The sequence below is a fragment of the Colobus angolensis genome, unplaced genomic scaffold (genome assembly GCF_000951035.1).
Source record: "Colobus angolensis palliatus isolate OR3802 unplaced genomic scaffold, Cang.pa_1.0 Scaffold359, whole genome shotgun sequence".
In the NCBI taxonomy this organism is placed as follows: Eukaryota; Metazoa; Chordata; class Mammalia; order Primates; family Cercopithecidae; genus Colobus; species Colobus angolensis.
In genome coordinates, this window is record NW_012116921.1 from 336,673 (window position 1) to 363,923 (window position 27,251).

The 27,251-nt window shown below is 35.9% G+C and overlaps 1 protein-coding gene across 2 annotated transcripts in view; it reads left to right on the forward strand.

The window, feature by feature from the left end:
• The window catches only part of ST6GALNAC3 (ST6 (alpha-N-acetyl-neuraminyl-2,3-beta-galactosyl-1,3)-N-acetylgalactosaminide alpha-2,6-sialyltransferase 3), a 572,885-nt gene that overhangs the window by 320,187 nt on the left and 225,447 nt on the right, over window positions 1-27,251 (forward strand). For both annotated transcript variants that reach the window (XM_011953150.1, XM_011953151.1), the window contains exon 3: window positions 24,258-24,667. In XM_011953150.1, the coding sequence (XP_011808540.1) occupies window positions 24,258-24,667 (410 nt within the window). The remainder of the gene's footprint in view (window positions 1-24,257; window positions 24,668-27,251) is intronic.

Consider the following 27,251-nt stretch of genomic DNA (forward strand, 5'->3'; position numbering starts at 1 on the left):
GAGACAGGGTTTCACCGTGTTAACCAGGAAGGTCTTGATCTCCTGACCTCGTGATCCACCCGCCTCGGTCTCCCAAAGTGCTGGGATTACAGGCATGAGCCACTGTGCCTGGCAGAGGACTGGATTTTGAATGTAAATAAATGAAAAATAATTATTTTGTCTTAATAATAATTAAATTATGGCACTAAGTTATTTAGGAAATTTTAATTATAGGTAGGGTGTTCTGTTGACTGAGGTCATAGGATATTCTTAAAATTAGTTTTTTGATCTGAGATACTGCATTCTATTCTTGCCAGGTCATATAAAATAAAATTTGCTGCTATTACTTGTATTTGATTTCCCCTGATAAGCTATTCAGCTAGGCCAGCCTTCTATGACTAAAAAAAAAAAAAAATTAACAAATAAAGCTGACAAAACAAAGTAGTAAACTGGCCTGCTTTGGGTTTCAAGGTGAGTCTCTGGTGGATTCTGGAGCAGAAATCATAAGTTTCTTCTGACTCCTTGGCCTGTCTGATGCCATAAGAGGTTGCGGGGGAGATTTGCTCTGCTTCTCTTCTGTGTCAAGGCAGACTGAGAAGCTTTTAATCCACTATATTTCAAACAGATGCAAGTAAAAAAAAATGTCATGGCAATACCCAGATGTGGGCAGATAACAACCCTACTTTTTACATCCCACTTATTAATCCATAAGAAGGAAGGGGGTGAGAAATAGTCTTTGGACAGTCAGCTATCCATGCACAGTAGTTGGACACTGAGCCCTTTTCAAATCTACTCAGAATAAAAATGAAACCCTACTACTTGTTTTGCCCATTAGATAGCATTATCTCCATGGAACGCCAATTCATATCTCTTTGTGCTGTGTGTGGTTCTCACATATGGGATTTTAATAACCTCCATGCTGTGCTATGAATTTATAAGCAGAGCCAATAGAGGAAAAGCACCACAGGACTTTATTTTTTCATTATTACTCTTTTGAAAAACAGGGTCTGCCTCATTTCTGTAAGGTTCTGACAGCACCGGCAATGTTGCGGTCAGAGGTATAGTTGTTACTGTGGAAAGGACTAAGTTCTTTATTTATTTGCTCTCTATTTTTTTCCAGACTCCCTTTTCCGCCGCTGTCCTGCCTTTAGCCACCTTCGTAATATCCACTGGCATTGTACTTGAAGCTTCAGTGAACTGATTGCAAGGAAATAGGCCCCGTTTGTTCTCTAGCTCTGTGGTTTATCTTACATTCTGAATGTTTTTTCTGCCTATCCTTTTAAACATGGTCACATTTCTCCTCTGTATAATTCTGCAGGTCCAAGGAGCTTATTTAGTGCAGTGGCAAAGACAACAGGCTCTGTAGTCAGCTAGTCATGGATGTGCATGCTCACATTGCTCTCTGATCCTTGAGAAATTATTTGAATTTTGTACATTCATCTATATGATGGTAATATAAACCTTCCTCCTAAGGTTGGTGTGGTTGTTAGTTGGTATATTTCGTTTTTTTTTTTGAGACAGAGTCTCCCTCTGTAACCCAGGCTGGAGTGCAATGCCACGATCTCGGCTCACTGCAACCTGCATTCTGTAAAAGGGATGAAAGGGGAGGATTTACCCTAAGGTTGGTTGAGTGTTCAGGAAAAGACTTCCAGAAGCTGAGCTCTGAGCTGGGTCCTGCAGGAGGAAAAGGTATCTGCAAAATGGGAGGATGAGCAGAAGACAAATAATTTCAGGAAAAAGACAGAATAGTCTCAGTCCTGAGGCTGAGGCAAGAACATGGCATGGTTGAGAAACGTAAAGAAATTAAGTGTAGGGGCTGACCATGACTGAAATGGCCAGAGTCCAGGGCACGGAGCCACATGAAGAGTTTTGAAGTTTATTCAACATGCAACAGAAGCCTTGTTGATTTGGGGGTTAACACGAGTAACAAAGCAGTTTCCTCCAAGTTTCTTCTACCAAGGAATGCCAGAGAGCAGTGTCTTGCTTTGTGTGATTAGTGTTTTGATTCATTTACTTTTATGCGTTGATATGCCTTGTGAGAATATGAGATGTGGATTCCAGAGCTTAAAATCTGCACATTTATTTTGAATGCTAATTACCACAAATATGTTTTTAATTGATAACTGTGTTTAGACATACTTCATTACATTTGACCTTTAAGATCATTTTTAACTCATCCTCTTTAAAAAGGTTCTCTCTGAAGAAAACATAACATACATCAATGGCATTTTAATTATTTACTTTTGGAATATTTTTGTGTTGGGCACAATTTATCTGTCAAATAAAAAGTGAAAAAAAAAGTCATATTTTGAGAAAGTAACACAAAATAGGGCCAAGTGCCAAACATCCTAATATATTTGTTTTCTGCAAGATTTATTATTATGCTTTTGCAGAGTTTACACACTTAGCCTTAACTTTTTTGGTACCATTTACTAAGAATGTGTATGACTTAATTTTTCATAATAGCCAGGAATTTAAGGCAGCTACGTATTTGCTTTCTTCCATGGATGTAGTACCACCTATCACTGTATCATACTGACCTTTAATCCAGCTCTTACACACAAAGTCAGTTATCTGTATACTTATCGTTTTAATGGGTTTTGATGGATTTCCCTATGCCCATTTAGTTATATAAACGATTTATTATTTATGTTGGTTTTATGGAAGTTTTTATGAATTTTGTTTTGTTTTGGTGAAGCCATTTTATAGTCTAGCAAGTATTTCTTAATTGGGTATGCATGAATTTTGGATAAGTTTCTCCATATAAGTAAATGTTTTGATTCCTTCTACCATTATCTACAGCCGTTATCGTCTTTAACCTCCAAGTTTTCTTTACTTTCAAAAGGAATTTATTGAATTTATTCTGAGCCAATGAGATGGGCTTTGGTGTTAACTAATACAGATTAGTTGCCCATCTCTGATGTCTACATTACTGATGAGTTATTAGCTACCAAACTTCTGTGACACAGTATCCTTCAAATTCCAAAACTTAGCTACAATTTACCTTACTAAAAACTCTGCTACTGGTAATCAACCTTTTAGCTAATGCAGCATATATTCAGCTTTTGCCAGAAGATGGTTTGCTCCCAAGGGCTTTTGGCTCCAAAGACTAAGTGTTACTTGGTGGCTTTGGCAGGACTCAGAGGAGCCTGGCTGCTGGGAACTGACATGCTCAGAGCTTGCCAATCCCAAACCATTGTGTATCTCACAGCTCTCTAGTGCCAGGAGTTTGTGTGCCAAGAAAACAGAAACCTGTCTAGAAAATAAACTCTTTTCTCTTGCATGTGTCCTCTAGGAAGACAAGAAGAGGTTGAACCTGTAAGTTGTTTTGTGGTTAGAAATGTTTTGGGTCTTTACATGGGAAATATAATGCTATAACTTCATATGTGAAACAAAATGGCACATTATTTGTGCTCCTCAAATCATTTTACCTCCAATTATCAAAATGCATATATATATATATATATATATATATATATATATTCTCTATGTTTTGAGACAGTCTTGCTCTGTTGCCCAGGCTGGAGTGCAGTGGCACGATCTTGGCTCACTGCATGCTCTGCCTCCCAGGTTCATGCCATTCTCCTGCCTCAGCCTCCCGAGTAGCTGGGACTACAGGCACCCACCACCACACCCAGCTAACTTTATTGTATTTTTAGTAGAGATGGGGTTTCACCGTGTTAGCCAGCATGGTCTCGATCTCCTGACCTCGTGATCCGCCCATCTCGGCCTCCCAAAGTGCTGGGATTATAGGCATGAGCCACCGTGCCTGGCCAGAATGCTTATTAATCTTTTAAATGATCAATATAGTTGTTATGATGATAGTCATTTCAGCTTTTGCACTGAGTCAGTTCCTGTCTGTGAAAAGCTTCTAATGTGAGTGCGTGTTGTGGATGTATGGAGATCATCCCAGTTGAGTGGTTGTACATGACTAAATGTGGGTTATGTGGGTAGGTAATGCTGGAGAAGTCAGTGGAAGGTGAATTAGCCAGCTAACAGAACATTTGCATAATTGAAGGTTCTTTAGAAACAAACTGTAAGCCTTTAGGAATGTCCTTCCTTCCTTCCTTCCTTCCTTCCTTCCTTCCTTCCTTCCTTCCTTCCTTCCTTCCTTCTTCTCGCTTCCCTTTCCCCTTCCCCTTCCCTTCCCTTCCCTTCCTTTTCTTTGCCTATAGCACATAACATTGGAATTGACTCTACTTTCAGCTATCCCTACCTCTTCTTCCTACTTACCCTAGATTCTTATTTCTATTTCTCTACCAGTGTGTATTTTCCTTCATCTAGTTTTCATCAGAAAAATTTTCTACTTCATCAAACACAAAACTGAGATATAAATGTGGGAGCATATGAAATTAGAGCTTGACCTACATTTAGTACAATTAGTATTATTCTAAGGAGGTAGACACTTGTGGAAAAATGAAACTTGGAACACAGAAAAGATTAAATTCATGGCACTTATGTAGCTTATTTTCATTAGACCTGTTACCTAATTACTTATTAGAATTTCTTTATTTCTTTTAGACCTTAGTTTCTCAACCTTAGCACTACTGACAGTTTGAGTAGGATAATGCTTCGTTGTGGGTAGCGGGCTGTGCTGTTCTTTGCAGGATCTTTAGAAGCTTCTTGGCTTCCAGTCACTAGATGACAGTAGTATCCCCCAATTGTAACAATTGAAAAATGTCTCCAGACATTGCCAAATGTTCCCTAGGGGACAAAATTGCTTCCTGATGAGAGCTGCTTTTTTTTTTTTTTTTTTTTTTCTAGATCCAGGTGCTTAGACAAATGATGATATAAATCAGTACATTAAGTAGAGAGATTTTTTTAAAAATTCAGTTTCTAAAGACTAGATTTCCCAACAACCTATTACATTATTTCCAACAGCATTCAAATTTAAAAACTGATGCCCAATGCTAGCAAAGTATGAATAGATGGAAAGTAAACATCTTCCTTTGTATTAGATAAGATGTCCAGCAATGGAAATCCCTGGATTTAAAGAGCTTGTTAAGATGTATTATGTCAGATGAAAAGTGCTATTTTAATAACTCATTGTTATTCTTAGCACGGATCTTTTATTTTAGAAAAATGGATAATTAGCATTTTGGCTTATCACTTTCCCTCCATGAATACAAATAATTTGATAGACAGACAACTAAGAGAGACTTCATTAAATAATGGGATTAATCAGCCTGGGACTGGAGTAAATTAGAGGTTAGACTTCCACGCTGAGAGATGGAACTCAGGGTTTGGTGGCAATGTCATCTAATTCATGTAGGATATTTTTCTTGATTGACCTAATGTTACAGTAAAACACCAGAGCAAGGGTCGACTGGCCAAAAATAAAAGTCAAAACTCATCTTGGGAAGTTGTAGGCTACACTGCATTTAATTTGCAACTGGATAATTGCAAGAACACATTCAAAGTATCACTGCAAAGCCCTTGGTGTTTAGCCCTAGCTGCTTCAATTTCTGCATAATGGCCCATTATTAATGTGAAAGTATTAGAAAGTTTTCCAGGGAAAAATATCAACCTGGATCCATTCCCCTTTGCATACATTATACACTTCACTGCCATCTGGTTATCCATAATATCCACAAACCCCTACCAATTTTCCAAAAAGAACTACAAATAACACTTTGTATTTTTAGAACAGTCTTCCTAACACCCAGCCAGGAAATCTATTGTGAAGTTAATTTTCTTTTTCAAATGTATTAAAGTAAACTATTCTTTATTTCTAAGAAACAAAACCCAGTGCTATGTTTAAGCAGTGATTTGGAACTGGAACTGTCTTATTGCCACTCAGAGAAGACAAGTTAGTGGAATCTTTGAGGCCTTGGCTGTCTTTTGAAGATTTTAATTTACTCTTTAGAAAGTCTTAAGAAAATATCATGATTCTTATGGTAGGTTATTTCTGTGGGGCAATGGGAGAACTTAGATCTGAGAAATCATTCTCATCATGAGTTAGAGGAATGATTTTATTCACAATTCATACTCTTCATTCATTATCCAACCTACACAGAAGCCTTAGTTCTGTGTATCCTTAAGCTGCATTTGACATTTTACCTTCTGATATTTTTCTAAGTAGCATTTTTCTACCAACAGACTCACGTGAAAAAGAAATGAAAGTATCAAGTATATGATGTGTACTGAAACACATTTAACTTTTATTACTAGCATCTTCTAAGAAAAATAGCAAAGAGCTAAAACCAAAACAGAATGATTCTATAAGTCCTGAAAGGAATCCTTCTGTGATACAATACAAGCAATAGAAAGGCCGTATTTCCCCTTATAAAATGTGTGTAAATGTGCTTTTCCTTATTTAATCACATGATTTGTCTTTGATAAACCTCTACTGGCTCCTAAGAAGTGTGGATCCTGGTAACAAGAGAGTCTTTAGTGCACTGAAAGAGTGATGGTTGTGAGAATACAAGAGTGAAAAAATGAGAAGAGATAAATGGAGAGAAACAAAGAGTCTAGGGTATGTGGCTTGGAAGAAATAAAGATTCAAGAGGGGAGGTTCTTCTTCCATATCCGTAGAGCATCTTAAACACACTTTATATTGTCCACTGATGTTCTATGGGGTGGCTTTCCTTTTGTGGAGTATGAGTAGCAGTGTTGAATTTTACCTCAAGTTACCACGGGATAGATAGAAAGGCTGCTCTTGGATAACTAATAAATGGGTTGCAGAAGTTAAGAAACAGATTCCAGAAGTTGAGAAGTCTATGCAGAAGCATATAGCCAGAAAATAGCAGAGTGGTAATTGAACAAAAATCTGATGACAGAGCCAATGCTTCCTTTTATTCTAGCATGCTGCTAGAAACTGGTTCTTTTATAATAGTCTTAAAACACCTTAAGTCTTTGAGATGAGATGAAAGTGAAATATGATGAAATGTTGAAGATTGTAATTGAAATTATACAATTACATATCTCTTTCATATTAAACTTTCAAAGTCCTAGTACTAATAGCCTGTATTTTAAATTATGTCTTTATTGTTTAATCCATATTGAAAATATGGTTTATGCAAAATTATATGCCTTTGACACCAAAAAGATATAGAAAAGATATGGCCACTGTATGATAAATTTCTTATCCTCTCTAACAAGAGATAAATATTTAGCTGAAATAAGTCCCAGGTCTTGAGGTGTTACCTATACTTTTTCAAGCCTAAAACTGTACATTTGAAAATTAGTGATAAATAGTTATTATAGGTAATAGGTATGTAGCACTTGTTTGTTTAGATATGATACTAAATGGTTATTTATTTATTTTTATGGTCAGGTTTCTCAATAATATATCCATTCATAATTCATTAGCTTGTTAAATAGGCTCTGTATTTCAGATATGTGGCTACAGATAGGAGCCTGGGTGTGAGGCAGGGGGGCTGTGATGATGACCTTTGTTTCAGCATAACTCAAAGACAAGACTCCAAGGCTCAGAATTTCTCTTTTATTTTCTCTTTATGAGTGTTGTTGTCTGTCAGTAAACCTGTTTTGTGAAATGAAACAAAAAGTTTGTTTACATTTTGGATTGTCTTTGCATTAGCATTTTATGGCAATTGATCTGGTTTTGACTTAAAGTCCTCTTTTTTCATCTTTAAAGTGTGAGGTTGCTACAATATTCAGTGCTTAAGACATGCCACTACGGCTCTATCAAAATTATGCCATGCAGGTCATAAATTCGAGTTCCAAAAAATTTATAGGAGGTCATCCTTTTGGACTGAGGTCCTTCACTAGGCCCCAACATACCAGACCTAACCAGAATGGATTCTCTCATGCTAAGTGCTATGTAATCAAACTGAACTTAGAAACTAGCCAGTTTCAAAAACAGGAGTTTCACAGCACCAAATCCAAAGGTGCCCCATCAACCTGAGCTCTTATCCACTGTTGGTAGAAATGCAAATTAGTATAGTCATTATGGAAAGGGTATGGAGATGTCTTCAAAAACTATACACAGAACTGCCACATGATCCAGCAATCCCACTACTGGGTACTTCTCAAAAAGAAAGCAGATCAGTATATCAAAAGGATACCTGCATCCTATGTTTATTGCACCACAGTGCACAATAGCAATGATATGGATTCAATCTAAGTGTCACCAGTGACTGAATGGATAAAGAAAATGTTACATGCACACGCACACACACACAGAGGAATATTATTCAGCCTTAAAAAAGAATGAGATCCTGCCGTTTGCAGTAACATGAATGGAACTGGGGGTCATTCTGTTAAGTGAAATAAGCCAACCATAGAATGACAAATAGCACATGTTCCTACCCATATGTGGGTGCTAAAAAGTTTCTGTCATGGAAGTAGAGAATAGAATGATAGTTACCAGAGTTTTGGGAGGGTGTGGGGCTGGGGATGAAGAGAGATTGGTTAATGGGTACTAATATACAGTTAGAGGGAATAATTTCTAATATTTGATAGCAGAGTAGGGTGAATATAGTTAAAAATAAGGTATTGTATTTTGCAAAATACCTAGAAAAGAGGACATGAAATGTTCCCAACACATAGAAATGATAAATACTCAAGGTGATGGGTACCTTAAATACTAACTTGGTGATTCCACATTCTATGCATGCAACAAAATGTCACATGGATCCCATAACTATGCACAAATATTATGTATTAACAAATATACTTAAAAAAGAAAAAAAGTCCCCTCTGCTTTAACCCTACAAGGAAAGTAACTTTGAAATGACCAATGTGGCCAGGCGTGGTGGCTCATGCCTATAGTTCTAGCATTTTGGAAGGCCAAGGTGGGAGGATTGCATGAGTCCAGGAGTTCGAGACCCAGCCTGGGCAACATGGCAAAACCTTGTCTCTACAAAAAATATAAAAATTATCCAGGCATGGTGGCATGCACCTGTAGTTTCAGCTACTTGGGAGGCTAAAGTGGAAGGATCACTTGAGCCCAGGAGGTAGAGGCTGCAGTGAGCCGAGATGAGACCACTGCACTCCAACTTGGGCAACAGAGGGAGACCCTGTCTCAAGGGAAATAAATAAATAAATAACCAATCCACTTCTTCCTTGTTTCTTCTTTCTACAGCCTTTTTCCCTGCTGTGAAAACCCACCTCTGTCTGCTTAGCTCATTGGAGCACCTTTCTATTTTGTAGATGGGATGTTGCTCAATTTATGAATTGCTAATAAAAGCCAATTAGGTCTTTGAAACTAAATTTGTTGACGTTTGCTTTTTTGATGCCACTATTGCTCTTTATCAAAATGATCCCATAGATAGTCTATAGTCTTTTCTTAGTATTTTTTCCTAAATATGTTGGGGAAGATACTAAGAAAGTTCCCTAAGTCTGAAATCTGGCCCTAAAACTGTGTCCAGTAGGTACCATTGTATTCAATATAGCATTTTGGTTTAATCTTGATCTTCTGAAGTCTGAGTAGTTTCTTTAGTTTGCCTAGTTTCTGCAGTCTTGCATACTAGAAGGATGGTAATTTTCAGTTAGCTAATTACTATGCTTTACATAGTCATAGGGACGAAGCATTTTAGAATGGCACTTCATTAAAGCAGCAAAAATACTGTGGGCTCAGTAATCTCATTTACTGGGTCAATAGCCCATAATATCTAGAAGAAGATTTAAAGTAGTTTAAAAATAATTATTCAAACAAGAAAGGGATTTCAAACTATAATTACCAAAGCAGTAAAGGAATGAATGACTCCAAAGCAAATATAAATATTGTATTTAAATCTTAATAGCTGATTGCTATAACTCAAAGGGTTTAGCTCTCCAATACTAAAGATCACAAGATCTTAGACCTGAAATAAACTTCAGCAAAGAGCTAGTCTTGGTTTAGAAATTAAATTTTTTCCTGAAAAACCACTTATAGTTAAATACCCAGACTGACAGACTTTTTTGCAGCTCATTCTTCAGTAAGATGCTCTCTTTGTTTTTTTTTCCTGGGTTGGAGTTTCACACTTCTTGCCCAGGCTGGAGTGCGATGGCAATCTCAGGTCACTGCAACCTCTGCCTCCTTGGTTCAAGCGGTTCTCCTGCCTCAGCCTCCTGAGTAACTGGGATTACAGGTGCGCACCACCACGCCCAGCTAATTGTTGTATTTTTTTTTTAGTAGAGATGGTGTTTCACCATTTTGGCTAGGTTGGTCTCAAATTTGTAACCTCAGGTAATCTGCCCGCCTCAGCCTCACAAAGTGCTGGGATTACAGGCGTGAACCACCATGCCCAGCCAGGGTGGTCATTTTTCTTAGAGCATTTGCATATCTCTTACTCTGTTTTTTCCCATGTATTTGCATTTTGGTTACTATTGCACATTAGATTTCCTCTACTGTGGTCTGTTTTTTGTTTTCTTTTGTTTCATTTTATTTTGTTTTTGCTGATATACTGTTAGTGATTTTCTATAACCATGTTGTAGCTGGTTACCATTTTTAATTTTCCTATTAGTTCTTATAGTTTTTCTCTGGTTGATGTGTTTGCAAGGAGAACTACTGTATCATCTGTAAATAATGATTTTTTTCTTCTTTATTTCAGTATTAATACTTCCCTTTACCCTGCCTCTGGGTTTCTGTAATTACATGGAGTAGAGCTTCCAGAACAATATAAAATAAATATTAGTGGACATTCTTATTTTGGTTCCAGTACTAGTAAGAATATGTCTAGTTAAGAGTCTCTAGATTATGTTCCAAACCATTATTCCATGAGATGTTAATTGATTTCCTAAAAAAATGAGAGTCTTTTAAATAGTTTTCTAGAACTCTGAATTAACAAAAATGAGACAGATCTCTTTAGTGAATGGGCTTTTATAACCTTTACTGTTTAATATGCATTGACGATCTCCTAGAGATGGAGAAAGTATGTGACTTTTCCCAATATATTTGTCATAGAACACTGTTTTTGAAGAACATTTACTAACATCTTATAAAACAATACATCGGTGTTGTTCTGGTAGGGTACAGTTAATTGTGGTGTTTGGGGGTTTTGGTTTCAAAATGATGTTCTTTATCATGTTAAGAAAATATCCTACTTTTAGCTTGCTTAGAGTGTTATATAAATCAAATCTTTTACTATACGCTTTACTCTATTGCATCTCATGCCAATTTTTTATTGTTTTGGCTGACTTTTATTATCTACGTATAGGAATTTGTTATATATTTTGTATATTAACCCTTTCTGTGATTATGTTCTCCCTCTCCATGGCCTGCCTTTCATTCTTAATGTCTTTCAAAGGATAGTATAATTCATTTTATCAATCTTTCTTTTACTGTGAGTGCTTTTCTATTTTGTTTAATAAAAATGTTTCCTACCTGATGGTATGAAAATTTTCTCCTGCACTTTCATCTTAAAGCATTACTCTATTGTATTTCAGATACACATTTTCAAGTCACCTAGAACTGAAATTTGTGTATAGGTAAGGGTCTAGATTTACTTTTTTTTCCCACAAGGTTATTCAGTGTTTTTAAAAATGTCTAATTTCCTCCACCCAGTACTCTGTTTGGCACTTTCATCACAAATACTTGGGGTCTTTATTATGTTGCATGGGTCTATGTGTCTGCCCCTGTGTCCACACCATCTTGTTCCTGTTCACCAAGGGCATTAGCTTTCTTGGCCCTTTGCATTTCTATAAAAATGTTGGGATCAGCTTGTAGAGTTCCATGGAAGAAATATTGTGGTATTTGGGGATTTTGATTGAGATTATCTTGAATCTATAGATTCATTTGAGGAGAACTTACCTCTTTACACCATTGAATTTTCTATTCCATGTACATGTTATGTCTCTCCAGTTATACAGATCCTTTTAAATATTTCTCAATAAAAAGGGGTTATTTTCTCCACAGAGGTCTTGCACGTCATTTATTAGACTTATTCCTAGGTATGTAATATTTTGAGGCAGTAACAAATGATATCCTTTCTTAAATTTTTATTGTTGCTATATTGAAATACAACATATTTGTATTCTGATTTGTATCTAGCAATCCTGCTAACTCTAATAAAAACTATAACAAATTATATATGAATTGTTAATACCATGATATAATCTGTAAATAATTATATTTTTGTTTCTTCTTCAATCTTCAAACTTTTTTTATTTTTTCATGACCTCAGTATAATATTAAATAGCAATGGTGATAGTGGAAATTATTGTTTTATTCCTCATTTCAAAGGGTTAGCTTCCAAAAATTTAATATTAAGTATTAAGTACAATGTCTGTTACAAAATTTTTGTTTTGTAAAAACATTTTATCAGACTAAGGAAGTTCCTTGTTATTTTCCTTAAGTAACAGTTTTAAATTATCAGTCAACATTGAATTTTCTCAAATACTTTTGCTGCATCTGTTGAGATAAATGATTTTACTTTTGAGATGATCATTTGATTTTACTGTTAATATTTCAAATTACATTAATTTATTTTTCTCCCCAACTTTATTGTGGAGAATTGCAAAGAGTTGTAAGTTTCTGAACACCATTTTTACTTGAAAGAACAGCTAACAGACAAACTATGAATATTCAGATTTTGGCATTTGGCAGACATTTTCTCAAAAATGAATGAAGTGGGCCTGTCACTTCAGGAAAATAACAATGATTTTTAAGAATATAAGTGAGATTGGGGACCAAAAGTTTGAAAACTGCTGCTCTATTAGAAAGTGTAATGTTAGGCCAGGTGCGGTGGCTCACACCTGAAATCCCAGCACTTCGGGAGGCTGAAGCAGGCAGATCACCTGAGGTCAGGAGTTTGAGACCAACCTGGCCAACATGGTGAAACCTCGTCTCTACCAAAAATATAAAAATTAGCTGGGCGTGGTGGTGGGCACCTGTAATCCTAGCTACTCAGCTACTCAGGAGTCTGAGGCAGGAGAATTGCTTGAACCTGGGAGGCAGAGGTTGCAGTGAGCTGAGATCGCACCACTGCACTCCAGCCTGGGCAACAAGAGCGAAACTCCATCAAAAAAAAAAAAAAGAAAGAAAGTGTAATGTTATTTTTAGTACATTTACCCTCTTCGCATGACAATGGAAGATACTTAAAACACTTTTAACTTTATACCTCCTCTCAAGTTGTGTGCTATTTTATAATTTTAATTATAAAATTTCTTCTTTGTTTTTGTTTGATGAAGATTTACCATAATATGTTTACATGTGGATTTATTTTATTTGAGAGTAATTGAGCCTTTTGAATTACTGAATTCTCATAAATCCTGAAAAATTTTCACTGACTTGCCTTTATCCATTTTATCTCTTCTCTCCCTCTGAGATTTCAAATAAATGTATAGTAGTCCTTCTCATTGTATTGAATCTCTTACCTTAGTGTTTAAAATCTCATGTTTCATTCTGAGTACTTGCTTCTATTTCCTCTTACATTAATTCTTTCTTTAGCTTTATCTAATTTGCTGTTAAATTCATTTGAGTTCTTTATTTCATGTATTATATTTATCAATTCTCAAACTTCTAAGTAACTATTTTACACATCTGCTCCATCACTTTTTATAGTTTTCAATTCTCTGCCAAATATTTCACTTGACTGCTATCTCCTTGAACATTGTAAATGTGATTGTTTTAGTCTATATCCTGTAATTCCATTTGTGGAGCTTTTATGTATTTTTGTTGGTTTTCTTTAAGGTGGTTCGTGTCTTTTTATATCTGAAGTTTTTAATTGTGTTTTGGGCATTGTGCTTAAAACTTTATTTGTGACAATGATTTGAGACCTAGGATGATATTATCTTCCCCCAGAGAAGATTTTTCTTTGGTGGTTCTAAGTGTGTAAAGTCAATAGAAGTTCAGGAACACACAATAAAATTTTCAAAACTGAGATTATCAGACACAACAAATTGACATAAAATAGGTTGACGGATTTTATAAGACTGGTTTATTTCCAGTTCAGACTTAATCTTACAATACATCTAGTAATCCTAGTTCAAAGTGAATGTTTGTTTTCCCTTGGGCTCTGGATTCTGATTTCTGTTCTTCTAGGCCCAACACACTTCCAGAAACAGAGCTCACGTATTCCTTCCAGAATCACTAATGCCCCTAGGGCAAAAGCAGACTTTAGTGTTAGTGAGCTCTGGTCTTCTCCAGGCTGGTAATTTCTTACCATCTTGTTAAGTCTCTGATGGTTTAGAGATGAATTTTTATATTTTTTTCCCAGCTAAGTAATCTTCCATAGAAGGGTGGTCTGAATTTTGAAAGTTAACATTATTGAAGTCAAACTTCTCATGATGGTACTTTTTAACAATAATGAAGTTGAATATCTTCTGTACTTTGGGTTTTCCTCTTGAAACTATAAGCCATATCTTGTAGTACAGCTTTCCTGGAGCCTATCCCAGTTGCAATCACAGACCTTTAACTCAAAGTTTATGCAAGCCACATTCGTTTCCTTATTCCTAAAATAAGCCTAGTCTTAGAATATGCAATGTAAATATATCTTTCCTTGTCTCCAAGGAATGTACATAACCCCACTAAGACAGTCATGCTTCCCTATCTTTTCCTTTCGCTCATTTTGCCACCATTTTCTTCCACTTTCAGTGTGGAATCCAGGTTGCTAGTGCCCACGACTATTTCTCAGCTTCCAACATTCAGTTCAGTACACCGCGTGCCATAATCTCCTGACTAGTGACTTTCTTCAGTCTTGCCTCTGTGCTCCTGAATATTATTGAGGCAGAATACATACTTTACAGTAGGTTCATCGCATATCTATAGTTTGTAAATTCTAGCTGAAACATCATTTGCAATCATTTTTATTCTTAACTCTCTTGCTCAAACTATTCTCTTTCTCAAAAGTTCATCCTATTTTTAAGTCTGTTAACTGTGCGTCTAAGTACCCTATCTCTCATCAATTAACACTCGCTTCCTTTTGGGAATATACGAGAACCTAGAGTGAATCTAGTTGGAGTCCTTTCTTATAAAGTAACCTGTTTCTTCTCTCATTCTTGATTCATTCTTCCTGTTTCCAAGAAAGATGTATTTTTGCCTTTCCAAACGATATCAATCCAACTATATGCTTAAATTATTCAGTCTTATTTCCCATGTATTCTCACTCCATCAGTGCTCCTTCTCCTGTATTTTCAATCACTCCATCTCTACCAACCTCCTCCTCTCAAACTATAAACCCTTAAAGTGTCCTCCAGCCCAGAAAGAAAAAAAAAAATCTGTATCGAGTGAATGGCAATGACTGTTCATTTACCACTAGCTTTATATGCTGGCAGGAATCACACATGAAAATTAAGAGAATTTATTAGGTAGTATGATTTTCCTTATCTCCAAAGAAAATTCTAGCCAGAGCACTGATAAAGCCTCTAATGCTGTATAATTAACAATAACTCTGTAGGAAATAGAAGTTCTCATGCTTGGCACTACATGCAGACTCCCAGTATCCTCTCCATTTGCTCTTCAAAATGTCTGACTTCTAGGGCTGACTTCGTGTGTAAGCGTTTCTTGCCAATCTGGTGGTATTTGAAGGATAACTGGAAGGATTTCCTACCACAGCATCTTCACCAGAAATTCAAATTTATTGTTTTGTTTTCATCCCTTTGATCAAACATTATGGTTTCCTCTCTTAATTGTTTTTAATTTTTCTAGGAGAATGTTTCTCAAACCTAGGTATCTATTGGAATCATATGTGGAACTTTAAAAAAATATTATGTGCAGGTGCCATCTTCAAAAATTGTGTGTCTTATTTGGTCAGGGGTGGACTCGAACCATTGCCATTTTTAAAAGTTCTCCTGGTCATTGTAATGTATAGTCAGTTGAAAACTATCTTCCTAGTTGAGTGACATTCTATTATACTAATACCATATAGCAAGAATCAGTTTTCTTACCTTCTTTACATGACATTCCTGTATGGCATTTTAGCAGCAGGTCCTGAGGAGATCATCCTCCTGAAAGGAGAAAAAAATCTAGAGGTAAGTTGGCCATAAAATTATCCAAGTTTTACTGTGGCCTAATAGTAATAATGGGATATGAATTATTACCATAATTCACATCCATATTAGAAAATTCTTTCTTGGTTGGAGAAAACATGTTTTTTGCCTCTCAGTCTGGAGAAAACAAGTTGTGTTCCTCTGGCACATCTACATGTTTAGGCAGATCCATTCCCTAGAGGAACTTCCAAATAAAGGGAGCACATTATATATGGCAACTGAGAAACAAAGCTTTATGTTGCCTGTTGTAGGATTATTTCTTGACATTAACATTTTTATGTACCCCCATATTAAGTTTTATGCTTAGATTTAATGTCACCAGGTAGGAACCAAGGTAAATGCCACATCCCAAATCCACAGAGAGTCAGAGCTAAACCATCAGTTATCAAATCTGTCTTTTTGTGTGCTGTGTGATTTATACACATTGCTTTAGAAAGCTGCATTAACTGGAAGATGCTGGTTTGTGGAGGAGCAAGGAAGTACATTTACAGGTGAGCTTGGCTACACTGTGTTGATTTCTCTCTAGAACAGTCTTCACAATTCTTTGCTCACAGTTAGAGGTCTGCTGAAAGTGACTCAGTGTAGATGAAAACAGCTTGCTTAATCATTCCTGAAACACGGGAAAAATTAAAATACATTTTTTCTTTGTCAAGCAATAAAAACAATGCCAGATTGTTAATGCCTCTTTTGTACCTTTCACTTAAAAGACCTCAAAAAGAACATCAAGGAGAATAAAGACAAAATCTATTCCCCAATGGCGTCATTATACATGTTGAAGACTCTAAAACTAAAACTCTAAAGACGTTCAGGAAGAGCGGAGGAATAAATGACAGCAAACTGAAGAGTGTGTCTCTGGAGCTTTGTTCAACCTGCTTTGTTCAAATTCATTCAAATTGGATAATGAAAAGCAAAGATCTTTTTTGTTTCAACATTAAAGTAGTAAATTAGTGAGTGGTGAGTTGCTAATTGTTCTGTAAAGTATTTAAGGTGTCAGGAGTGTCCCATCTCCAATTTTTAAAATGGCATCCTTATGGTTGAAATGAAAGGAACCGTTAGAGTAGTGTAAAACAATGTTTTTAATAATTTATGCTAGTTCAGTTGAAATGATTTTCATTTAGAAATATTCATTGAAGTTCTTGTTTTTACTTGAGATAAACAAGTTTTATTTTAGACTTCAAGATATCCAATAGAAATTCATTTTCTGTATGGGGCTACAGTATAAAGATAGATTAGAGCTGTCCAATGTTGGGTTTCAAATCTGGCTGTTTCTACTTGCTTCGAGGGTTTAGAATTAGCAGGTTTGGTTAAATTTTACTTGAATTTTGGGTGACCTTTTCTAATCCTGACTGTTTCATAATTTAATGTCTTGACCTTCGTTTTCCATAGAGCCACCTTAGTGATAAATGCAGAGATTTAATAACTAGAACTAGTTGACAGGTGACCTTTCGTAGATGGCTGTTCCTTTTTGCTGTGGAAACCACTGTTTTGCAAGTTTTATTTCACAAATTTTAATTATCTATTCTATTGTCTATAAGCTTATTCAGAGAGAAGAAAGTAAAGGTTAAATATTACATTTTTCTTATTGATTAAAATGTAAAGTGCTTGGCAGTTGTCCCAAAATATCATTCAGAAAGGATAGGGCAATTTGTCAGGTTCATATCCAAAGAAGAGAGAGGGATAGTTTTCCCAGGGTGGTTGGTAAGGATGAAACCAGCCTAGGAGTGAGCAATCACATCAGCTAAGTGAAGGTAACAGGTGTGTGTGTGTGTGCGCACGCGTGTGTGTGTGTGGGAGGGTGTGAATTTAGAACGGAGGAACACAAGGGTTCTTTTACTGTATGTGTACTAATTTAAAGAGAGAAGTGACTCTGAGTCAACGAGAAGTGAAACTTGCCAGTCAGGGTTAATAACCTATCAGTTTTGGCCCTCTCTCTCTCTCCCCCACCCCCTTCTCTCGCTCTCACTCGCTTTCTCTCTTAACCAGGAAAGAATTGGTTAAGCATATCATGGTAAATTGATTTCTGGAATCTATATCAATAAAATATGTTGTTTACAAATGAAGAAATAAGGCTGAGTAATTATAAAAATGCTAGAGACTCTTAGAAAGAGTTAAGAATATCTACACTTTCCCCCCACTCTACAGTGTCAGAGAACATAGGACCTTCACAGGGAATTAAATCCTCTGTACTTACATTCTTCAGTATTTTTAAAAGCAGAATTCATTTGCATGCCTCTCAAATACTCATGCTTATAATAAAATAAAAATAAAAACAGGCATGGTATAAAAAGACCCATCATGTGAACATAGTACCCCAGTCAGCCATTGTCCTGGATCCTCATAGAAGAGAAGAGTCATTCACGAGTTAGAGACCTCTTGACAGTCTTCAAAGAACGCTGATTTCCAAGGACTTGCAAATGGCCAGTGTGAGTTTCTAAAGTGAATTTCTGAAGGAGGCTTTTGGGCAGTGGGGAGGTATTATTCCCTGTAGTCCTGGAGACCGCTTTAGAAAATAGTATCATCTGCCATAGTCTTTTTTCCCCGACATGGATGGTAATTATTTGTTGCTTGAGAATCTTTCACTGCTGTTGTGAAAGAAACAGTTTGAAAAGCAAATTGAGTAAGCAGATGTGAAGGACCATTTAGAAACTAATAAAATTGGTCATGATTAGTTTCTCTTAGACTGAAATTTCAGCCATATTTCAAGCGGAAAATATCAAGAAAAACATTTTCAATAATTTTTTATGTCATGCTAGCCCTATTGCCAGAAAGGAAAGTTTATTTATGCTCACATGCAAATAATTTTGATGAAATTATTGATTATAAGCATGTTTAAAGCATTAATCTATGATTTAATTAAAATAATTTAAATATAATAGTGAACAAGATTTGATATGTTTGCATATACATATATTAAGAATAGTGAAAATCAGTAATAATTGTTCCTTTGATATTCCACATTTCCTAATGCTGCTGTGAGTGCATTTCCTGAAAGATAACATATGCTCTTCTTTTTAACCTGAAAGATATCTAATGTCCTTTGGACATCACGTTTATCTCAACTTTCTCAACTCAGTAATGGAAAATAAAATAAGGTAGCTTGAAAAATCTACCATGAAAATTATGTGGAATAATGTAATAAAGTACTGAGAAAAAGGACTGACCTGTAATAGGCATTCAATCATGTGTATATCAAAAAATCTCCTACGCTATACTTGTAGTTCTCTCTGGTACTGTTTCTTCCCTTCCTCTCTCTCTCACCCTCTACCTGTGCCCCAGCCAATAATGAAGTCATTTTTTCCTGTAAGGGGGCAAAATGTCATGATTCATTTTAGCAGAGAAATGACTTGTTTTACAAAGCCATCCCTTAGGCTTCTAAAACAGCATACAAATTGACTCTAGTTGATCATGAAACTCCCCCACACAGCTTAGTGCTGTGTACTGAGATTAAGTTCACACTGATTAGAATTTTAGAATTATTTTACTCTTCACAATGCTTTGCACAGAATAGGTGCTAAATAAAAACTATGTGGTTGTTCAATAGATGTCACCAAATTCTTAACTCCTCCCAAGCTGATAGTTTTGAAACCAAATGTGCTGGTATAGAGTTAGTATACTTTTGCAGAGGAAGAAAATAGCCAAAACAAATATAGTGCTGTTACCATAAAAGAAAAATCAATATTTTAGACCTTAAATAAAAGGAAGTGTTTGACATGTGTGGATTTTCTTTAACAAGGACACAGGGACCCAGACAGGGTTGACTGAATATTTGTGTTGCTCTCGGTTTATAGACACAGCTGAAGCCCAGTGAAAGTATTTTGAATATACAAGATATTTTCAAAGATGTTTTGAGTGCACAAGAGACAAGATGAAGAAGACAAGTTTGCTTTTAATGAAAAAAAGCAAAAAATAGATACAATTCAACTATAAAGGGAGAATTCAAAATTTAGATGTGGCTTAGTAAAGTGGAACCAGATAAATCTTAACAAAGGTTTTGGAAAATCCAGGGCCTCAGTCTAGAAAGAAAGAATAACTGCTTACTGAAGCAGAACTGAGTAAGTGAAGACATATGGAATAAATTTCCAAGCAAAGCCCCCAAATCCAGTAATATAAATGAGTTCAAGAAATAACAGTACACTTTAACAAAGAAAGTTGAGATCAAAAGACGTAGCAATAAAGTTAATAAAAAAAAAAAAACAGATAACTAGATAAGAGCAGATTTTAGGTCAAATTGTTCATTTGTGCCTAGGTATTTCTTTATTTTTATCATGGCATACTGTAGTTTGAAGGTGCCTTCAGATGTATAAATGAGACCCTTGGGCTTTGCAAGCAAACTTTTTGTGCTACCTGAAACTCCTGATTGTGATTAGGAATGTTTCCTTCATCTGGCCCCGACACTCTTGTCATACTTAAAAAATGGTTCCTGCAAGTAAGTGGTAAAATAGAGCAATTATCATGTTCATCCATGTCTCCTGGTACCTTATTCAGGAAGGCAGATGGCTAGGCAAAACTATTACCCAGAAGTATAGACCAAGAAGTATAAACGTCTCTTAAGATGATGGCCATGGTGACAGTAGGGTCAAGTGAATAGTTAAACAGAAAAACAAAGTGGCAATTTTTATAGATCACTATCTACCCTCAAAGGCGTTGCATTCATAATATTCTGCCCAACGACATATTTGTCACATAAACAAGAGGCTGTTGTTCCCAATGTTTGCCCTCAAGTTGTTAGTTAGCTGCTGACCTCATAATCTGCACAGCTGTGGCATCCCAATATGTTGTCATGAAACAGATTGTGATGTCTTAATTGATCACTTTCAGAGGTTACAATTGTCAAGTGAAACCAGTATGCTGATTCTTATTAGTTAAATTAAGCCTTGTTACAGCAAAACTGGCTAATTCATTATAATGAATAGGAAATTCAGTGTAATTTACTGCATTTTATAGATTCGAACATATCCAAGGCTTTTTCTTTTTCTTCTTTTTGGTTGTTTAAATTGTGGAGGCTGTACCCCAACCATGCTTTTATTATACAATGAAACAACTTAGAATAGTAAATGGAATGTAACCCCCCGCACCATATGCATCTTGGTGATAAGTTGGAGTATGCCATATGACACACACAATTTAAATCAGGCATTGATGTGCATGACTCTAAGTGAATTGGAGGACTCAGCTAAGAGTAATGGATGTCAGGCTGTGCTGCAGATCGTCTGGCAAGAAGACTATTATGTTCTTCTCTATTGTGTAAAAGAATGTAGGCTCCTAAGAGGATGAGGAAGGGTCTTAAATCAATGCCTGACCCCAAAGCACACCTCCTTGTGCCTCCATTTTGGTCATTGGTGAAGTCTTTGCTATGGCACTAATCTATAAAACTCTCTTTTCCAAGTGTTCCAATACACTCACTCACTTTGTATGGACTTATTCTCATCTGATGCCTGGACCACCTGCTACTCATATTAGTTGAGAAACCTTACTGTGACAGGGGTGATAAACAGTCCTTATAATAGCAGAGTTTTAAGACAACTCATAAATGGGCCTTTGTGCATTCTGCAAGTCAAGTTTTTTTCAAAAGTTTTATCTTTGACATTTCAAATAAACAGATGCCTTTGTCGGTCTAGCACATTTTATAGGAGTACAAATAAAAATGAAATAAAAGAAACTAATTTAAGTTAATGTAATAACTTTAGCATCCAAAATGCAGGAGGAAGCACAAGGGTGTTTATCAAAGCACTTTTTTATAGTAGAAAAAAACAGATAATAGCTAAATGCCCAGCAGTAGACAAATTGGTACATATGGTATATCCATATAATGGAATCTTGAGCAGGCATTAAAACTATCTCTAAGGGCTGACATGGGAAAGGTTGATGATTTTCGATTAATGGTTTCTCATTAAGTAAGAAACTAAAGTGGCCAAATTATATAAAGGGCATTTCTCAACCTGTCTAAAATAATATCTGTAGAAAGGAAAAAAATGACAAAAATAGGTGTAGTGTTATTGAATGATGAGAATATGGAGAGTTTTTTTTACCATTTTATCCATTTTTTTTGAGTTTCCCATATTATTTTACTAATTAGGGGGAAAAAGTTCTTGAAGCAGTTTGAGTAGCTTGTTATAACATTTGACTTAAGAGTCTGTCTTCAGGCACCTCAAATCTAAGTGGTCTGAAAATGAGCTCCTGATCTTCCTCCCAGATCCTACTCTCCTAAAGGCTTCTTTCCTTCTCAGTTGAAGGAAATTTCAGCCTTCCAGTTGCTTAGGCTGAAAACCTGGAGCTAACTGTCCATGACTCCTGTCTTTCTCTTACATCCCGCCTTCCATCTATGGCCAATTCAATAGGCTGTACCTTCAGAATATTTCCAGAACATAAGCAGCTTCTCTCCATCTCCTTTGCTACTCAATGTGTCCCACATCACTATCTTCTCTTGCTGGGATTGTAGCAGCAGCCTAATCCCCAGCTTCCACCTTGGCCTCCTTTTTATCAACTTTCCACACAGCTGCCAAAGCTGTTAAAACTCAGTTCAGTCATTCCTCTGTCCAGAGCCCTTCAACGGCGCTTCATCTCACACAAAGTGAAAGACCCTAAGTGATTTCTCGCCTGCTATCTGTCTGGCCTCAGTACCTACTTGGCTCTCCCCACTGACTCTGCCAGGCTACATTGCTCTTCCTATTATTCCTTTCCTACCTCAGGGTATTTGCATTGGTTTTTGCATTTTCTCTGCAGGAATGCTTTTTTCCTAAATATGCTCATGACCAACTCTTTCACTTCATTCAAGTCTTTCCTCAAATATTATTTTCTCAGCAAGGTCTTTTTCTGATTACTCCACCAACTCTCTCTCTCTCTCTCTTTCACACACACACACACACACACTTGCACACACATACCTCCTAACCTCCTTTCCTGCTTTAATTTTCTCTATTTAGTACTTAGCCAAATTTAACATATTACATGGTATGATAGTTTATTTATTGCCTTTCTCCTGTGCCCAACTTGAATATAAGCTCTATGAGAACAGGAATGTTTGTTTATAGTTTTCACTGCTGAACTCTAACCCCTGGAACTGTGCCTGAAACATGGTAGGTGCTCTGTGACTGCTGTGAGTGCCTACCATGGATAGGAACAATGATGTTACAGCTGTATGATGACTAACCGGTTGATTTTTATACAGTAGCTTATCTCTCAATGTAATTATTTTCATTCAATTGCTTTCACTTCCTAACTTAACCAATTGAGCCTTTAATGTATTTCAGGGACTAATGGGGGAATGAGGTTAAAATGAAGAAGATAGACATTGTTCTGACATAGTTTACTGTCTAGTGGACAGACATAATCCAACACAATACATAAAACAAGGACAGTACCCAGTTGAGAGAGGCTACTCACCAACAGGCACAATAAAAATTCAAGATCGAATGTCAGATACAAAATGTGGAATCTCACAGAAGGGAGATGAGAAAGATGTATATCAACAAAGCACATTGCTTCTTTATTACTGTTTTAAAAGAAAGGGTGACTATGTGGGAGAGAAGCAGCAAAAGCAATTTATTTGGTTGTTTTAGGACAACTGAAAGCAAGCAATAATGGAAAGGGCAGTGGGCTTAGAGTTAGAGGATCTAGATTTGAATCTAACACTGCAGTTTTATCATCTCCAAGTCCTGAAAGCTGATGCTTAACTTCTATGAGTCTCTATTATCTCTGTGGTTAAATAAAAAGGGAGAAAGGGACGTAGACTAGCTCTAGAGACTGCCTTTGTATATACTTTCCCATCTAAAAGGAGGCCTTTCCTTATCCATCTAGGATAAATAAACACACAAGTCAATTAACATGATGACTTGAGGGAATCTCTAAAGGGTCTCTAATATTTCTGCTAGCCTGGGACTTATCTTAAGTAGTTACTGGTTCCAAAAATCTCTTTTGTAACCTCATTGCTTGCTGAACTCTTCATATTTTTATTAATTGCTCATAACCATTCATGCATACAAGCAAAATACATAATTGATCCCTGGATATGTTTCTTTTGCATTTCTTTTATAGCCACCAACCTTATTACAAAGATCAAATCTTTTCATATTTTCTTATTTCAGCTGAAATTGCAGTTCTGAATAAAAATATTTATCATTTAGAGTGGAAAACAGATAACTATTTTTGCCTATAATTTTAAATCAGCCCATGGGGATTATAGAAATTAAAATTATTTTTTGACAGTATACATTTTCTTTTTGAATGGAAGAATGCTGTTAACTTGATAATCTGTAGCAGAGACTGTAGGTTTGGTATTTGTAAGCACTTCAGAGATACATCCATATTTGGTAATTATACAATATCTGAACTTTTGTTTTCCCAGAGGAACTTGTTTGACTAAGTGGAATTTATTAATTTACATACCTTCTTTCTCTATTTTTCAGCCTTTACAACTGGACTGTGACCTTTGTGCCATAGTGTCAAACTCAGGTCAGATGGTTGGCCAGAAGGTGGGAAATGAGATAGATCGATCCTCCTGCATTTGGAGAATGAACAATGCCCCCACCAAGGGGTATGAAGAAGATGTTGGCCACATGACCATGATTCGAGTTGTGTCCCATACCAGTGTTCCTCTTTTGCTAAAAAACCCTGATTATTTTTTCAAGGAAGCAAATACTACTATTTATGTTATTTGGGGCCCTTTCCGCAATATGAGGAAAGATGGCAATGGCATCGTTTACAACATGTTGAAAAAGACAGTTGATATCTATCCGAATGCCCAAATATATGTGACCACAGAGAAGCGCATGAGTTACTGTGATGGAGTTTTTAAGAAGGAAACTGGAAAAGACAGGTGAGTCCTCTCTGAAGCAGCTTTATTGTCTTTTATTATCTTTTGTGCTATATCTTTGCTGATTCCTTTTGCAGGATATAAAATAAACAGTTATTTTTTAAGCTGATTGTTATATGTTCTGACTATTATGATTACTTGATAAGCGAGCCTGAGGTCTCATTTATTCCACCTGTACTACCTCCTGTTCTTTCCATTCTGATTGATTTGAGTCTCCAAGAAATATTGGATACTTCCCCGAGGTATCTTTTGATCTTTTCTTATTTTGTTCCATTTCCTATTGATTAAGTTGGATTTCAGCTGAAAGAGGAAGCCTAAACATTTCTGTTTCAAAACCTAGTAATGGTAAGGAACTTTAGGATTATGCATTAGTCTAAACTCCTCTGGGAATTTTGCCAAAATTTTACCTGAGACCACAAACAGAACAGGCTATTGAATCTCCAATAAGATTGTGTAGCTTTTTGCATGCAAATAGGCACTGTGATCCTGAACATCATAACTTGGTGTCTAACTTGTTTAGCAGAATACCATATTGAAATTATATGTCACTTAAAATCATTAGCAGTTGAATTCTTTTAAATAAATGAGTTATAAATACCATTCATTCAATTATCCAAAAACCAATTTGCATTTTTTATTACATCCATATTTTTTCTGTAGCATTCTGTAAACTCCACTTCCCGCTTTGTTCCCTTGAAGCCTGATTGCCTCATTCTTTCCCCTCCCCTTCCTTATCTTATTTCCTCTGTTTGCTCCACTTCCAGCTCCCTCATCTCTCCTGTAATTGGATTGTGTGCCATTTTTTCTTCCTTTTTAGAAAGATAACTATAAAATAGAGAAAACAGGAATTACAAATCAATCTTGATTCTTATATCTAGCACTAATAAAGAACTGCTAAAGGAAGATATTGAAACCAATAGCTAAAGTTTTAAATTATCTGTGAATTTTGCTTATTTGTGCAATATCATGGTTAAATTGAGCATCTGCTATAGTTCCAATATTAGCATTCCAATTTATTCAAAGTATATGTATTTTACTATACAATATTATCAAATCTAAGCTTTTAACTGTATTGAGATATGTGCTTGGGGGGTGCAGTTTCTGATATCTCTGGATGTAATTTGAATGCTGATGATTATTTAAAAATCTTAGGTGGATCAACTCTCCTTTGGTAATGTAGGTTGATCTGAATTTAACATTTTGTACTTCTGAGCGTCAAAAATACACAGCTTCATATGAAATACAAGACAGAAATAGCCATGAAATACTAGTTCCTCTGACTATATGACTTAGTAAGAAGAATCCCAAAGGTGAGATTTGAATCAATGTAGCATAAACTGTCCAAAATGACAGGCAGTAGAGATGAAAGGAATAGGTATGGCACTTCAAAGAAATATGGTCATATTTCACACTATTCTATATAAATATGAAGCCTGTTCACAAAGGGCTTTGGAAATTTCTTGTCTCTCATCAGCCCAGAGCATTGCAATTAATGAGATGTATTTGACTTTTCATTAGAGTTAGCCCTTGAGGTATCATCCAGACATAACTATAAGCCCTAGAGTCATTTGCCGAGGCGGGGTGGGGGGGTAGGGAGGCGGGTATCAGAGAAGAGCTTTGCTTGCTGTTGGTTCATATTTTTATGTGTTTATTTCACATTGACTTTTGCCATGAGCTTTCAAGGAGACAACACCATCAACATGTGTAAATTGTAAAAGAACTGGGAGAGAATAGCTTTGGGAGATCATTTTCTTACTGGCCATAATGAAGAAAGCTGTATAGTAGGAAAATTACTGGTAATTTTACTCAGTTGATAAAGTTAATTTGCAGGGTATCATTCGATTGGTAGAGTTACCCAAATGAGAGTTGAAGAAACCGAAATATGGTTTCAGTTTATGGTGCATTCTTATCTTTCTCACTGAGTCTATTTCTGTCTGGTTACTTCACTGAGTACTCCAACCAGACAAGAGAAGACAACTATGCTAGTGTTTTAGAAATGGACAGAATGGGTGATTTAAGTAGAGCCTGGCTGGTAACAAAATGTTGACCAAAATGACCTCAGAAACTGCTGTTCCCAGTCTATATCCTAATAACATCTATGTTAAAGACTTTTCTTGTCTAAGAATTTCCCATGACAATCTAATATTCATTGTCAAATTTCAAACTAGAATATATTATTCAACTTTTCATGAAGGAAAATGTCAAACTTATAAAGTAGACACTAGTGGTATAATGAGCCTCTGTATAACCATGACCAGTATGGTTTCATCTATACCCCTACACACTTTCTCTCTCACCAAAGATTATGTTGAAACAAATCTCAGATATCATATAATTTTATTTATAAATATTTTGGTGTATATCTCTAAAAGATAAAGAATCTTAAAATTAATACAATACCATTCCTCTACATAAAAATCAACAATTCTGCCTTAATATCATTATATATTTAGTTTTCAAATTTCCCAATTGTCTCATTGATATATTTTTCATAATTTGTTTTCATTAGGATTAGCATAAGGTTTATACATAGCAATTAATTGATATGTGTCTTATATTTCTCCTAACCTATATAGCTACTTCCCTG